Source organism: Pholcus phalangioides, unplaced genomic scaffold (genome assembly GCF_987345545.1).
Source record: "Pholcus phalangioides strain wild (caught in Gottingen) unplaced genomic scaffold, Ppha-v1.0 ptg000027l_1, whole genome shotgun sequence".
Taxonomy (NCBI): Eukaryota; Metazoa; Arthropoda; class Arachnida; order Araneae; family Pholcidae; genus Pholcus; species Pholcus phalangioides.
Window position 1 is genome coordinate 12779513 of NW_028301617.1, and position 17506 is coordinate 12797018.

A 17506-nucleotide genomic window follows, 5' to 3' on the forward strand; every position below is an offset into this window, starting at 1 on the left:
TACTTATATTTGCTACAGACAACCAACTGTCAGCAGTGACATCTAACGAGTCTTTACAATAACATAAGTTGAGAGAAGTGTATTGGGCTTTTACTATGTTGTAGGCCTTGGTTGGAAATCGATTTGTTTACTTATATTTGTTACAGACAACTAACTGTCCGCAGTGACATCTAACGAGTCTTTATGAGCTGAAGTGTCATCATTCGTAGACTGACTATATTTGCTCGAGAAAATACTGTAAATTAAGTTCAGAAATACGGAACATCGCCAATTATCGCTAAAATTGATCCTAAAAGTAAGCATATTTGCCAACTCATGATAAAATCATAGAAAAGCCGCCAATTTCGGGAAATGAAGACAGCTTCAAATTGCAATAAATAAAAATTGAAAAGACATGAAAAAAATGTGAGCTGATTTTTCTTGTTTCTAGTCTTGATATAATTTCTGAGTTTGGAACATGCTTTTATTCGTTGATTTGATGAATGAAATTATAAATTAAAAGTTAAGTGGCTTCGCTGAAAATATTCGAAACAGCGGGAAAAAACAGAAAAGACCGGGACTTTGCACGGAAGTACGGGATGTATGGTCACCCGACGTATTGCTCTTATTATTTCACAGCTTGCTATAATGTAACAGGCACGGAGTCAGCCAACTGCAATCTAGAAATATATATTTGGTGTAGTGTTGAGGCAGAGCCCCCTTCGCTCATTCTAAATACATGACACATCTCCCATATCCACAATTAAAGTTCTTGGGGGTGGGGATAGTCGGTCTCCCTTCACGGGGCGTGTTGGGGCGCTCTGGACAGCGCCCCTTGTCACGGGTATCGGGATGGAGGGCTAATCACACTCGCGGGCCTGTCCTGACTTTGTCGAGTGGTGATGTGCCCGGGGATTGGAGGTTTGGCTGTGGTTGTACTGCTTGGGGGTTGGCAGGATGTTGGTCCGAACCAGGTGTGCTTTCCCGGCCGGCTTGCCGGTTCTCCGCACGCCCACGATCTCACGATCAATGAGCTTATACCGCAAAGCGACAGAGCCTGAGCGTGCTCGGTTCTAAACTAAAACACATCTCTCCACGATTTTTTGTATTTCGATCTAGTCTAAACTAAACCAAACCACTGGCCATTGGAGGGGATAGACTTGGAATGTCAGTTAATCTAATATATGTATTAGATCAGTCGACTTCACCTTTGATGCTGCCCCCCACTCACATCTCCGCCCAGTGACTGGTTCTAGATTATTGTAAAACTGTAGTTCATGTGTTCCTTCCTAGATAGCGGCACAAGTTCAAATATTTTGGGCTACTTTTTTAGTATGATTTTGGGTGGGAATTTCTTAAGGATCTGGCAACTCTGATCGGGTGACAAACGAAGTTACAGCCGACAATATTCGCGGTATGCAAACAAAGTCGCTTGAAAGTTTTGCATACAAAAAGTGGCAGATTAAAGTGGGTCGAGGCCTTGGGCGCAAATTTAAAAAAGTGTGAAGTTTGTGGTTTTCGGGGTGCCCTCTGTTGAATCCGCCTCTGCTTACAACCCTGCTGCGTAATTGAAGGAGGAGAAGAGCAAGGGATGTAATTAGGATTTCATCTTGCGTGGATTCGCCAATTTCTCGGACGGACTTATTTGTATTCAATTGCAGGTCAGTACATCTATAGTAGGGCCGATTGGACTGTTCCGGGATTGAGCTGGTGGATGAGGTCAAATTATTTTGTGGAAATTTGCTTACAAAAGAGTTGTTAATGAAAAAAAAAAATTATTATTCAATGATTGATTGATTATTATATAACCGAAATTATTATTGTTTGACTTCCAGCTCAGGGCCTGGTGGCCATTGACACTAGAAGAATTGCTACTGATTAAAATGACGGGAGGTTTATTTGTACTACATGCCACAAATTTTCATAAATTTTATCATGTTTGAATGCACATTTGAGTGTGGCCGGGGCAATGAGTGAATGAACGCCAGAACTTTGCCACTGGACTTATCCCATTGCTGAGATCTCTTCCATCCCAGCTTCGTGCTGCTGTGGTGGTCAAGTGGTCATAATGACAGACTTGCATCGCGAGGATCCGGGTTCAAACTCCACCGTCGCCGCAGTGGTGATTGGCTGAAGTTGGTTTTCTGCAGTCATCAACTTCGAGGCGCAAATGCAAGCCAATCTCCCTGTTAAAAAGTCTCGCCGCAGAGAGCAACAGGCTTGCAACGCTATAAATATTTATTCATTACACTTCATGCTCTATGAGTTGAGGAAAAAAACTCATAGTTTAAAAAACTGGTTGCAGATGGCAGCACTACACATAACAAGCATTATACGGAAACAAACTTCACGGTAGGTTCACTATATGTACACACACATTCCAACATGTACCAATTCGTTAGAGGTTCCGCAGAGGAATATGGACGAGGCGCATGTCTTGTTTAGTAGTGGTAGTAGTAGCCCAAGCGCAATGTAGCCGGCGCAATGAAATATGAATTATAAGATTTTTTCAGAATGAAATCAAGCGATTAAATTCCATTTCAATATCCTCATAGCATAACCAATAAAAAAAAAATTGACTTTCTGAATATTAAGATTACAGTTGCATTCACACATCATGCTGTTCCTAAATCTTTCAATACCAGTGTTACGTTGCAAATGCATTTTCCTCGTACCTATTGAAAATTTAGCACTTGTAATGTATGTTATTGTGTAGCTGGATCTGACATTGCTGTCCTTTTCTTGATACCATGTTGATTGTTGTTGTTAATAGCAAAATTCTGATTTCTGAATAAATAATGGGAACAGCTGTAGTATAGTCCAGAGATTCTTAGCCCATACGTCGCCGAGACTTCAGAGATGGGTTGTTTAGGTCAACTAACAGCCAGGGACTCATGAGTTATGGGTCACAAACCAAACTTGATTCACAGGTTCTTCCAAGAAGAAATGGGTAATTTAAATCGACTTACAGCCAGGAACTCATCTACTTTGTGTCACGACCCAAACTTGATTTGCTGGGCTTCCGATGTGGGTCATACAAATCTACTTACAGTCAGGGACTCTTGGGCTGTAGGTTTCAATTCAATCTTGATCGCAACTACATTTACAGCCAGTGATTGCAGGTGTTTCTGAAACGGATCTTACAGCCAGATATTGTATTGAGCCATAGGTTACAAGTTTTACTTGATTCGCATCTGCTTTCTAGGTGAATCCTACAAACTCATTTACAGCCCTGTTAGAAACCCACTTATTGCATCACTGGTTTTACCAATTTCAATTTCAAAAAATAGTCCTATGGGTCATGAAACTGATCTTGGTGTTGATTTCGGGTCTCGACTGAAAAAGGTCAAGAACCTCTGGTATAGTTGCTCTTGATGATGCGTTTAAATTTTTTTTATTTTCGACTAAATGAAAACTTGGATTTCCCATTTAAATAATGAAAAGGGAGAGGATGCGTCATATGGAGCTGGACGTTTATTCGCAATACGGCAGGAGACTCGCAGCGATGTCATGCATCTTGAGCTTTAAGAGAAATGTCACACCGCGCGTTTATTCAATGTACAGCAGATTTGTTTCAATCACGTCACAAGCTTACTGTATCTTTTGAAAATAATTATATCTCATCTGTATTATAATTAGCGGGATGCAATTTGGCTTTTAGTAAAAGCTAAATTTTGTTATGTCAGTATCGTGTTGTTGGTCTGCCTGCTCTCTGCAGAGCGACTTTTTCAAGTGGGAGACCAGCTCGCATTCACATCTCGAAGTTGGGAAATAGCGAAATCACTGCCAGGCACACATCCATGGAGATGTGTCAAATGGGGCATTTTAGTACGAGTAATGGTTGTTAATGAAATACATTCTACTATTTTATGGAACAGGACCATTATTTTCCTATATTATTTTTGTTTCCAGGCTAAATTTCTCCCAACTCACTCTGGATCGCCAATGCGAGATTTATCCCAACATCAAATTACTATCCAATATATCAACAACAAAAAAATTGAAGTAAAAGAAAAATCATTCTAATGATATAATATACAGCTGGGCATGTCCAGTGCCCACGGTGATAGATTTTAATAATTTTAACGGACCAAAATTCAAACTAGGGAAGAAGGGTGGCGTGCGTTTTTTAAATTTCTCTATCCCATGGCAATTTTTCTACGGTTATAGAGGATTCTCTCATTTCATACATTGTGTATATAATTTTTGAGAAAATACAAGTGTATTTGCATAGCCTATTTAGAATATTCGAGATAGCTTTCTGTCACGGGAAGCATTTTTGCAGTTCAGAGGCAAAAAAAAAAATTAAACAACACTCCAAACTAAGATATTAAATTATAAATTGCCAACCCATTGTCTGTTGGAAATAAAAAGTTTTGATTTCAAGTAGTTGAATCAGAGGCATTTATCTGAAATTTCTGTCCGTTTTCTAGACCCTGTACAAAATTCCTGATCTGAAAAACTGGCCCTTTACAAAATAAATATTAATACCAGACATGCCAACATTCGCTTGAAGCTTGTGAGTAGTGATGAATGTTCAGCTTTGCTATGGGGGGGGGGGGGGGGGTGCCCCTCGGAAAGTTGAACAAGTGCTCACAAGCAACAGGTTGAAAATACCGGCACTATACAAATGAAGCCGACTCTAGACCCACCATGCTGAACCATTCAAAAACCTGTTTTTAGCCCACAGCGTGGGGTGGTTTTGATGGCAAACAGGTTTTGCGCATTAGGGCATCGAGTAGAGCCACCACCTTCTATACCAGAAAGCCTTCGCACGAAGCTTTGATGCCACTGAAGTCCCCCATTTCACCTGCAGCCATTGTATAAAGCAGGTCGATATATGTGAAATCTTTACCTTTTTTGCAGTATATGCAGTGCCTATAGGTGAAATGGAAGATTTTGATGATGTTCGCGAGCTTCGTGCAGAGACTTTCTGCTACAGAAGGTGTTGGTAGAGCTGCGAGTTTAGACGTGGCTTTACAGATTGTCTTCTATGCACAGACAAAACAGTTTTTGGCGAACTCTCTCACATGCATATACGAATTCATAGTTGGGGTAAAGATTGATGCAATTTTATAAAAATAGTTAAAATAAGTAAAACGCCACAAAAACTCAGACTCTATTTTTTTAAACCAATTTCTATATTATTGAGAGTGTCTCCCGTAGCTTCGTAGTTCATTTCAGCTGTCTGTAGAAACTACGGACAATTCGTAGCAGTTGGCAACTCTGTAATACTATAAATTTGGCATTGTATTTCTTTTTTTGATAGATTATGTAGATTACTTTGCTTCCCACAAAGTTACTTATTATCACAAAATTAATGACCCTTTCCATAAAAATAAGAAATATTCTCACAAAAATAGGACCCTACAAAAAAGGTCTGGATAGACTCCTGCGAGTATATGTAAAAAAATAAACTTTTCTGTGTGCATTTCTAAAAAAAATATGAAAAAACATCAAAACGACAAGGGAAAAAAACTGAAGTTTTTTTTAAACTGATGTTATAGTTTCTACAATTGTTGTGGCGTTAAATGTTTTTCAAAAAAATTTCTCTACACCTTGTAAAGATTCTGCAATTTTATCCTGCACATTATGATAGGAATGTTCAACTATCGGCAAAAGAAAAGTACATTGATGTGTGCATTCTTCGGTATGGACATTTGAGTTTGATCTCTATGGGTACTAGCCTAAATCATTCTCTTTCATCAATGTTCTTCCACAGCACTGACACTTCATGCGAGTTTTTTAGTTTTAAAATGATCAAAATTTGGAAATTCTGTCTAAATCTATAAAACTGATTTTTTTCATCCACATCTTCATTATCTAATCTCGCAGATGAATCACACATATTATTAAAGATGTGTTTAAATGGACATCAGAGGCAACCAAATCTGTTATAGAGTCTGCGATTTTCCTGAAGTCTGATGTTTTTCAAAAAATTTTCTCATCACATCCTCTTGTAAAGATTTGGCTGTTTTATCCTGCAGATTATGATGAGAATCTTTGATTATCTGCAAAAGAAAAAGTATCACAAAGTTTGAATCTATTACAATCAAGGTTGGCAAGGTTTTGATCAGTACAGCAAAAACCCCCCTGGTATTTACCATACTGTCCAAACTAACAATGAACTCTTTCTTGGGCACATTGGTAACTAAACAGAAATCACATTTCCAAACCTCGGTCTATCGTAAGCCTTTCTCAGTCTCACTACCACCTCATTTCAGATCTTGTCATCCCGTGCAGCAGAAACTTTCAGCATTTTGTGCTTATGTAGCGAGTGCATTTAACATCTGTTCAGATCAGAACACCCTGAACAAACTGACACATTGGACCATGAACTTGAAACCATCAGAGCAATTGTGAAAGATGGAGTTCAACACTAAGATCGTTGATGAAATAAGTAGAAAATTCTTGAAATCTGTACGAGGAACCACTTTAGAAAACATTACAGGGAGGCCACTCAAAGAAAGTGTAGTCACATCCTATGATCCAATACTCTCACTGAAGATCAAACTGATTCTTAAAAAGTTTAATCTAACAACCACAGATGTGCCCACTAAAAACTTTGGTTTCATGCCCCCTAAAGATGCTATACCACAGAATAAACAATGGACATCTATTACATTCCATGTGGTGATTGCTCTCTTAGTTATATAGGACAGACAAGGACCCATAAAAGAAAGATTAAATGAATGTGTTCGCTGTGTTAAGAATCAGTAATGTGAAAAATCTACCATCCATCACCGTTCACTGTTGGCAAGAGGGCCATAGATTTAAACTTCAGGAAGCTAGAGTTTCTGTACAAAGTCAAGTAGTCCACAGTTAATTTAGATTTCCACGAAGTCACACATGTTCTGGCTTTCAAAAATATATTAGTAAACGATAATAAATCTACACCACTGATCAATTCCTGTCAAAATGAATTTAAGCCATGGCGTGAATTCATTATGAGCGGGAATTCTAAGAAAATTTGAATAGAGAAATTGAGTAGCGCCATTCCGCAAACGTCCAATCAAAATGATGCATTCATATCACACGCAGGCTCAAAGCTTCATTCTGACCACTGCGTTTGAAGTGAACAGAAGTACTTTTTCTGCTGAGCAACTGAGTGTTATGTTTTGGTATTCAACCCTAGTGAGAAACTCGGTCAGCGTGATTAGTGGTTAAATATTTTTCCTCTGAAGATGCCACCAGATTGGTGTTGCAATGCATTAGGGCTTTTCTTTCTGTTTTTTGTGTATTTGCCTTATCCATTGGTGTCGTCTTAGTATTCTTGGGCAAAGTTGATAGACTCTTCCATCTAAATAAACTTATTTCGCTTGTTCTATTTAAAAATAAATTAGAAGTTATCGACCAATGTAATCTGCGTGATCAGCAGATTTCTGGGTATCAATATGAATGGCTCTGGTTCACCTTTTAGTCATGTCAGAGGGATTTACTTGCAAGTAAAAGGTAATCATTATTAATGTGGATTGAGAAGGTTTTGCTTTTTTCTTTTACTTGACGCCCATTTTATCTTTACTTTGATTTTCATTTTTCATGTATGGTTTTTGAAGAGGGTGTTTTGGACAGCACAGTAAATACCAAGGGTTTTAACCGTATTGATCAAACCTTGATTGTAATAGATTAAAACTTTGTGGTGATGATACTTTTTCTTTTGCAGATAATCAAAGATTCCCATCATAATCTGCAAGATAAAACAGCAGACGCTACACTAGAGGATATAAGAAAATGTTTTGGAAAAAAAAGTCAGAGTTCAAAAGAATTTTGCAGAAGCTCACAGATTTGGTTGTCTGCTCTCAGTTCAAGCATATCTTTAAGAGTATGGTTGTCTCATTTGCAAGATCTCATAATAAGGATAATGTGGATGAAGGCAATTTAGACAAAATATGTAATTTCTGATGAATTTCAAACTGAAGAAAACTCACACGAGTCCCAGTGTTGCAGAAGAACATTGATGAAGAGGAATGATTTAGACTAGTGTCTGTAAAAATATTTGACTGAAATATCCACAGTGTAGAAAGCAAACATCAGTGTGATATCTCTGGTAAAACATTTTTATAAATCAGAATTTTTTAAATCTGCACAAAAAGAAGCTACATCTGTCAAAGAAATCTTCATCAGATCAACACTTTAAACAAACACACAAAAATTTACACTGAAGAGACTGTGAATTTTGCGGAAAGAATTTTTTTGCAAAAAAATTTAAATGTACACAAAACGGAGGGAAGCCATATAGTTATTATGAAACATTTTCTGACATCAGCGATTTTAACTGCTACAGAAGAGTCTACTCACAAGAGAAGCTGTGCAAGTGTGAATTCTGAGGAAAAATATATTTTCAAGTAGGCAATTTAAATAAAACGGGGACAAATGTGGCAGTTAGTGATAGAAAATTTTCTGACACTTTTTACCAAAAACCAGTCCACATTGGGGAGAAGTGTAAAATCTGTGATAAAACACTTTCTCTTGTAGGTAAGTTAAACATTCAGATTGTGTGAAAACGTTTTCTAGCTTCAACAATTTGAATATGCACAAAAGAGTCCAAATGAAAGAGAAGGCACATGAGTGTGATATCTGTCATAAAACATTTTCTCCAAGTAGCAGTTTAAGCCTACACAAAAGAATCCATACTGGGGAAAAGCCATTTAAGTGTTATATCTGTCATAAAACATTTTCTCAAAGTAGCAATTTAAACACACACAAAAAATTGCACACAATAGAGAAGCCACATGAATGTGATGTTTGTGGTAAAACATTCCCTGTAGTAGGTGATTTAAATAGGCATAAAAAAGTCCACACTGGAGAGAAGCCACATGAGTGTGAAATCTGTGGTAGAACGTTTTCTCAACTTAGCAATTTAAAATCACACCACGGGATCCATACTAGAGAGAAGCCACATGAGTGTGATATCTGTAGTAAAAAATTTTCTCGAGCAGACACTTTAATCAAACACAAGGGAGTCCATACAGGGGAGAAGCCACATGAGTGTGAAATTTGTTGTAAAACATTTTCTAAACTAGACCATTTAAAATTACACTACAGGGTCCATACTGGAGAAAAGCCATATGAGTGTGATATCTGTAATAAAACATTTTCTCGAGCGGACAATTTAAATGTACACAAAAGGGTTCACACAGGAGAGAAGCCACATGACTGTGAAATCTGTGGTAAAAAATTTTCTCAAATAGGCGATTTAAAATCACACCGCAGGGTCCATACTAGAGAGAAGCCATACGAGTGTGATATCTGTCGTAAAAGGTTTTCTCAAAGTAGCAGTTTTTACCGGCACAAAAGAGTACACACGGAAGAGAAGCAACGTGAATGTGATTTTTGTTACCTGAAGTTTCCAACCAGTTCCCATCTGAAGAAACATAAGTTGATTCATTCTGAAGGGAGTTCAAATGAAATTGGTGTCAAGCAAATAGCCTAGCACAACACATGGGAATACATCCTACGTAGGGTTTGACAAATCCCAGCTCGCCATGGCGATTAAAGAATTGGTATTGGTGCCCAATTTTGCCTTTATTTTGATTTTTTAATTCAAGTCCGAGAACTATACAAAATGTATGGAACTTATATACGCATATTTGCGAACATAGAAAGGTGTGACTATGTCCTTTAATAAAAGTTGAAAAGAAAATGTTTTGCACTCCTAAAAAACTGTTCTGTGTGGATGCTAAATGTTTTTTACGATTTGCCAAGCTCGCTCCACGATTTACTGTCTTACCACAATATTTTCAGTGGAAGAACCTGCACCTCTTTCAAGTGATGAAGAGGGGTGTAAGAGTGACAGAACAATATGCATTAAAAAAAAAATCCAATAAGTCTTCCAAAAGCTATTTTAACAAATGAACTGAATATATTTTTTTTCCTTCTTCTGTGAGAAGTTTGCATAGGTTTTTGCCAATTGACGAGGTCAAGTAGTTTTCTGTGAAACTTTAAGCAATTGACATGGAAATTGAATTATATATTAATGAAACTGTCTTGATGCATACTGCTAGGTACACTGACAAGTTTTATTTTTCTTCAGTATCTTATATGGACAGACAAAAACTCACTTATTTGAATGCATTAACATTAGGTATTTCACATAATGAAAATTTTTTCATTGGATCAACATGTTCTTCATTTGTTTGTGATTCTGTCAAGTGGCCCAAGAAAATTAATGGATCGATTCAAAAATGTCCGAAAATAATGCTCAAAAAGAATATCTGTTGTGTGTAAATTTTTCAATAAGATTTTGTCCTTACGGTTATTGCCAATAGCCATAGATAGTCCGCACCATAACTAGGATTTTTGTGAGGAGAAGGCGGGGCAAACATTATTTCTCTGACTCCACCACTGCAACATTGTGATTTCATAAGTATTTTTGTTCTTCCTTAAAAATTTTCACCCTGGGCAGTTGCCCCCTTCTAGTTCCGGGCAGGGCCGTCTTAGAAGCATCATGGGCCCACAGGCCAAGTGATATTTCTCAGGTCCTACCCGAAAAATTCAACTATTTGTCATTTTTCTGAGAGTCCCTCTTCTCTTGAGGCCCGGGTAGGCCCATGTGTTAAGATGGCACTGAGCCCTGACTATAGTTTTAGTACTTCTTTGTGAGCCCATGTATAGATATGATTGATATTAAAAATGATTAAGCATGTTTCATAATTGAGATATCCATTAATAACTTCAGGATTATGATAAGCATTTCTATTGTCACAATTGGATATTTCTCACGTTTGAAACTGTTTTCATTTGATCACGTTAATTGCTACCTTCAAATCATATTAAGGCATCCGAATGTGTTTAAAACCTAAGTTTGGAAGAAAAAGAAAAAAAAATATTCGTTTTTATGTGTGAAAGCTCTATCTCTCGATTCCAAAACAGCCTTGTTTTTTTTTTTTTTTTTTTTTTGTATGATTCTTAGAACCAAAGTTGTGCCCACTTTAGTGTCGCGGTTTTACATCAAATAATCTATGAATAAAAACTTTGAACACGTTTTACGAAAGACGGTATTTATTTTGACATTTTATTTGAGTTTGAGACATGATTTCTATAATCTTTCAATTTTATCATTTCAAAATTCTTTTTTGAAATATTTCCACTTGCAGCGCCCGTTGCTCCCCAGAGCAATTTAAGAAATAATCCCTTCGAAAAACCTTTCTCAAGGCCGGCGTTCCTGACAAACGTTGGTGGCGCACAGTTGGGATGAACTGCTTTGTTTCCACTCCGTGCATCTCATGCGTTGTCCTTTAGTGATTTGCTGTACTCTCGTACATAAAGCAGATACAGGGCCGCAACTACATAGTTTGTCACCCGGGGCAAACCGGCATTTTGGCGCCCGTTGTAATGTAGAAGCAGCAGTTGAATTCGGTGCCCCCTTCTGGTGCAGTGCCCGGGGCACCAGACCCACCTACTCCCCCCTAGTTGCGGCCCTGAGCAGATACATGCTCTTTCTACAGGGGAAATTTAGTTCTTCGAGGGTTTGCAAGGTGATCTGGGGGATTGTCATATTCGCCCTGTCCCTAATGCCAATGATACAATTTTTTGTGAATGGCATCACCCCTTTCCCCCATCTCTGTGCATGTATGATGTGGACAAGAAAACAAGCTGTTTCTTGACAGACGGGAAAGGAAACTACTAGCCATGAAAATAATCTTGTATGATTGGAAAGCTGCAGCTGCAACTGATTTGTGCTTGGGTGGGATATTAAAAAAGAAGCAAAAGTTTGATGTATTTATTTGCTATTCCTCTGAAATACTTGACCACACGCAGGCCCGTCATTTGGAGGGGGGGGGGGTTGTTGCGCCCCCTTCCCGGCTTTTGAAAATACACTAAAAATGGTGTATATATATACATTGAGTACACGTTCTCCTTCCCCCCCCCCCGAAAAAAGTTGAAATGGTGGCCCACCTTGCACTCGGGAAGAAATTGGTAATCATTGGCTAGTCGAGACCAGAAAACACCTCCGCAATAATTCCATCTATAGCTAAATAAAAAGGAATTGCTGCATTCCAAATTATTCAACCGGTTGTTTTGAAGCAAACCTTCTTACTATTGATTGATTAACATCCCTGGAATTCAGAAATACCATGATGAGAGCTTCCTCATCATTTCTGAATGCATGATACTTTGCACCAATGAGCAACAGCAATGTATGCCACTCCACTAATTGATGCTTAAACCATTAATTAATACATTTAAAACAAGCTAAAAATATGGTTCACCCTATAATCATGTGAACAATGATCCCGTGCAAACATAGCAAAGTATTCACTACTACAGTGTTAGATGGCGGTGGTTAGACTCGCTATGAATATTATCAAAGGGCAATCCCAATCGGGCAAGAGAAATTTTGATTTATTAGCCTTCAAATAGCATTAAAATCAACAGAAAATTTATTATAACATATATTAGTGTTTTCTAGCGATATTTTGCATTTTTTTTTACAAAAATATTTTTTGCACCAAAATAAGCACAGGAGGCTTGTGTTCCCCCTACCCCGGCATACGCCTCTGCTCTCAATGTAAGAGGTCGGGGCAAAGCTGCTGATGAAATGTTGCTGACAAGGGACTAAAAATCTGCTGACGCGTAATACTTGCATGGCCTTCCCTAGCTGAACGTACTGTGAAAATAACATATCATAGAATTTTTTGCAATCGTTTTCGGAATATTTCATTAATTTTGCTTAAACGGGGTGGGATACAGTGTAGACCCCTTCAGAAAGTCGCCAACTGTGGCACCTCGAAAACGTTTACAATACAATAATAATTATACAGGGCTTTTGGCTACTATGACATCTCCTGATCATTAAAAAAAATTGACAGAGAAAGGAGATGCCAAGGTCATGACAAAAGCAAAAACAACATCTAGGAAATTAGAATAAAAAAATAAAAGCCTATCGATTATACATTAACAGTCAATAACAATGAAAAAAAATTACTGTCAAAAATAAATGACAACAAAAACCTTGACTAACACATTGTCACAGGTGATGACAACAACAAAAGTATTGAATGAATCAAAGCCAAATATAGTAATACTGAGAAAAAAAATTATAACAAAGGCAATTACAATAAATGAAGCAGAAACATAAAACATCTGAGTTGTAAACAAAAAAACTGCAAAAAAAAAATCTAAATAAAAAAGAAAATGTGACGTATGAGGGGGTTTTACAAATAACAGGACTATTCAGGTCTAGGGGACTATCTAGACAACTTTGATGAAAGAAGAGGTGGAGTCCCAAGAGTGAGTATCGATAGGATGAACCCGAAGACTGACAGCTAAACGAAACGGGAACCACGAGTGACGAAGCGGTCAAAGAGAGGAATAATAATATTAGGAGGAGTCGACGCAAAATCTCGCCAACAAGAGACCGGAAAATGAAGATTGCGGAAAGTAGCATTACGCACAGAATCATAATGACTGCAATAAAAAAGAAAATGAAAAGCAGTTTCCAAATTGATACAATGGCTACACAATGGACCATCCGCCCTATTAATGCGATGTAAATACTCAAAAAGAGGAGCTTGTAAAAAAATATTTTTTTCAAATTTACCGGACGAAAAAAAGGACAAATACAATTTGCAACATTCATAAAATGGGCGGTGTATTTTTAAGTGATTGAGTGAAATATTTTTTATATTGGGATTTAAAAATTGTAATCTGATCTTCTGGATAGAGGCTGGAAGGGGTTACACGCTGAGAAGAAGCCGCAGTGCGAACATGACGATTAATAATCTCATTAAAAGTTATGCCAGAGTGATCAGGGACCCAGATAATAGGAATGTGACTAGGAAGACAGTTTGTGAAAACAAGCTGGTAACATATAGAAGAAAAATGACTGTAGGAGAATGGGATGCGAACGCTCGTACTGCAGAAACAACGGATTTGGAGTCTGAGATTGTGACAATGGGTTGCCGAGAGCCAGGAATAAAAAATCGGAGGCCAAGAATGATTGCAAGAGCTTCCCCAGTAAACACAGAAGAGCTAGAATTGATAAACCATGTCTTGACGACGTTAGTTAAGGGACAGAAAGCACCGCAGACAACTTGGTCTTTCTTAGAGGCATCAGTGCAATGATGATGGAAGATGGGTTCAAGGAGTCTAAATAGTGCTGGAACGAAAGTTGTAAGGAACCATGGGGGGGAAACTTTTCTGAAAATCCAAGTCATCAGTGATGAGAGAAACGTTTTGAAGATGCCAAGGGTAAAAATCAAAAGTGGGTTGAAGAGTGCTTGTAAGAGTGAAATCAATAAAGAATTAGAAAAGCTTTCCATTTTCGTCCTCAGAGGAGAAGCTAAACGTTTGAATCCAGAGTCCCACAGATTAGAAGAGTTCTGGGAGGGTGAGGCCGTTGACCGAATACAAGCAGAGCCACATCGAGATGAAAGAAGTTCAGTAAAAGTCGGTAATGCCAAAATCATTCTCATTTCATCAATTCTAGTAGATATAGGTAGACCTAAAATAGAACACAAAGCAGAGTGATAAATAGTATTAATTTTGGAAAGAGGTGAGCGAGAGGAATTGAACCAAGCATGTGCACCATAACATAGAACACCAGACACCATATTCAAGATAATAGTTTCATATATTTGCAAGGAACATTTCTAGAGCGGAATGCGATGGACCGACAAATATTTAAAATAAAAGTGCCTTTAGTTTTAATAGTACTGAGTTGTTTTTCCCAACACAGAGATCTATCAAAATAGACCCACAGAATTTTTATTAAGGGATCAAAAGGAACGGACACTCCACCAATAGTGAATGTAGAAAAGTGAAAGGAACGTTTCTTGGGTAAGGAGATAGTGAGACCACTGTCTTCAGCCCATTGCATGGTCTTAGATACAGCGAGAGTAAGAGAAGATTCAGCAGAGGATCCATCCGAAGAACTTGCGGCCAGGAAAATATCGTCCGCATACAAGAAGAAATGAATGTGGGGGGGGGGGGCGAGTATGAATGTAAATCAATCGTAAATAAAATGAACAGAAGAGGCGATAATGAAGAGCCTTGCAGGAGACCAGTAGTAGGTGAAAACGCCTTGGATTTCCTGCCTCTCCAGTGAATGAAATGGAGACGGTTGATTAGGTATTCATAAATCCACGATAGAAATTTCTTTTCGAACCTCATTCATGTTAGCTTGTTAATTAGAACCTCATGACGAACCGAATCATACGCTGCTTTCAAATCTAAGGCAATGAGATACATGACATGAGAATTCTTAAAAGCATCCCAGATAATAGACACAATGTCTCGTAAACATGATTCTGAACCAGTTTTGGGACGAAATCCATAAAAGCAGGGAGAGAAGAAATTAAATTTGAAAGATATCCAATTTAATCTAAAAAGAATGAGGCGTTCGAAAATTTTGTTCACAGTATTAATCAAAGTGAGAGGTCTAAAAGCAGAGGGTTCCCATGGTGAACGGCCAGGTTTTGGAATAAAGACAATTCTGCCTTCCTTGAATGACGGAGGGATATGATTAGATGACCATAATTTGTTGAACGCATGTAGAAATTCCAGAACTTTTTTTGGAAGACTTTTATAGACTTGTAGTGGGATACTATCTGAACCCAGAGTACTCGACCTTCCAGTCCGAAGAGCTCGCAATAATTCAATCATGGGTGGAGATACGGGGGGGGGGCCCAGCGTCAAAGGTGGAGTTGACTGATGTAATGTATATATGCATATATGAATTGACATCGTCATCGTCCCCCCCCCCCCCAGACTTCCAAGTCTATCTCCGCCTATGAATTCAATATCTGTAAACGCCATATCCATATGTTCACCGAATGAATGAGGGAGCCCACAAAGACGTGAGGAGGAACCGTACGACCGCACGGGAAATGATGATCTCTGAAGAAGTCAATTTAATCAAGAGCGTCGGCATAAGAGTTTTGAGCAATGACAAAAATATGATGAGAGTTATCAAAATATTTGCTTGCGACGTCTTAGTGTTGAGTAAATCTTGGACGGCGGAGAGAAAGGAAATAACTCATCTGAAAGAAGTTTAACTCTCAGAGTACGAAGGTGGCGCCGAAATTTAGCGGACAACCGTTTGTATGAGAACAAGTTGTCTTGCGTAGGGAAAACCTAAAACGACGAAAGGCCAGTTTCTTCTCCTTAAGAAGAAAACGCCCATCTTTATCAAGAGAAAGACGAGAGCGCCTGGTGATAAAGGAATTATTTTGAACCGTTTCAGAAATGGAAGCATAAAGAGTATCAAAAGATGCGTTAGCGGAAACCTTACTTAAATCTGTAAGTAAGGATGCCCAACGAATTTTGTATGAGTAGCATGTATTATAACTTGTCAATGAGGAGAATGAGATCATAGCAGGAAGATGATTACTACCAAATAATGATGACAACGGCGGCCAGGATAGTGAACGATGGGCCTCAAGCGATGAAAAACACAAATTTAGATAGGATTGCGTAGTAGCATCATAATAAGTAGGGCAGGTGGGAGGAGTAAGGCAAACATTATTGGATAAATACCAGTTATAAAGAGCTCGGCCAGCAGTTAAATCAAAATGCGAATTCCACGCAGAGAAATGGGCATTAAAATCACCAAGAAGAACAAAGTCCCCGGAAATAAAATTGAAAATTTCATTAATAGCTGTGAAAGAGAAAGGAGATGCGGGCCGGTAAGCGTTGATGAGGTATAACGGACTATCTGTAAAAAATATTTTAACAATAAGGAGTTCAAACGATGAGTCCACTCTTTTCCAAATGAATTGGGAGGGGTAGATTGAACGAACTGCAAGTACAAGACCACCCCCGAAATCATCAGGTCTATCAGCACAATACATATGAAAACCAGGAAGAAACAAATTTTTTGATGGCTTCAAAAAATATTCCTGAAAGCATAAAGCATCATAATCCAACATATAATTATGTATCGCTACATATTTAGATGAAATACCCCTAACATTCCACGAGATAATCTTGATATTGCTGTCAACATTATTCATTATATAGCAAACTAGCTATGATACCCGGCGCTGCCCGGGTTTTCTTCAATGAGGCTTTTTTGGATCACGTGATATCTCCCTCTCTTTTTCCTGAGGGACATACAAACCGTGTCCAAGTTAACCAATATGTCGAACTGCGCGATTCATGAAATAAACAAATCTAGATTTACACAGAAATGAATGTATATTTTTCTTTTTTAAGGGGCGCTAGGTATTTCGACCCCCCCCCCCCCCCCCGCTGAACTTCAAGTTATCCACCTGTCTGTTACAGCTTCCAAAAATCCTTGGTTAAAGCTGTGGAATTTTTTCGATGCACTTTTCACGGGCTCATAACTAATTTTAAAATATCCTAACCCACATGAATTTATGCAAATAAATATCAAAAGAGACAATATGGAGACATTAATTTTCATACTTGAGAAGATATAAATGAAATCAATGATATTGCTCGAACATCCAACTCAAAAGTATAGGTTTGGCTAATTACTTCGTATTTAATCTCCTGGGCTTCGTATATCTCTAAGTGAACTGAATATTTCAAAAATCGAGAATTCAATACAATTTTTAAAATT

At 38.1% G+C, this 17506-nt stretch overlaps 1 protein-coding gene across 1 annotated transcript; it reads left to right on the forward strand.

Annotated features, from left to right (window-relative positions):
- Window positions 1–1373: 1373 nt before the first annotated feature.
- On the forward strand, window positions 1374–11346 carry LOC149068463 (uncharacterized). Its single transcript, XM_089251958.1, has 2 exons — window positions 1374–1640; window positions 7643–11346. Exon 2 carries the CDS (start codon window positions 8510–8512, stop codon window positions 9410–9412), a length of 903 nt encoding a protein of 300 aa, XP_089108084.1. The 5' UTR covers window positions 1374–1640; window positions 7643–8509; the 3' UTR covers window positions 9413–11346.
- The last annotated feature ends 6160 nt before the right edge of the window (window positions 11347–17506 follow it).

Coding starts and splice junctions, on each gene's coding strand:
- LOC149068463 (XM_089251958.1), top strand. CDS start 8,510: ATGCACAAAAGAGTCCAAATGAAAGAGAAGGCACATGAGTGTGATATC.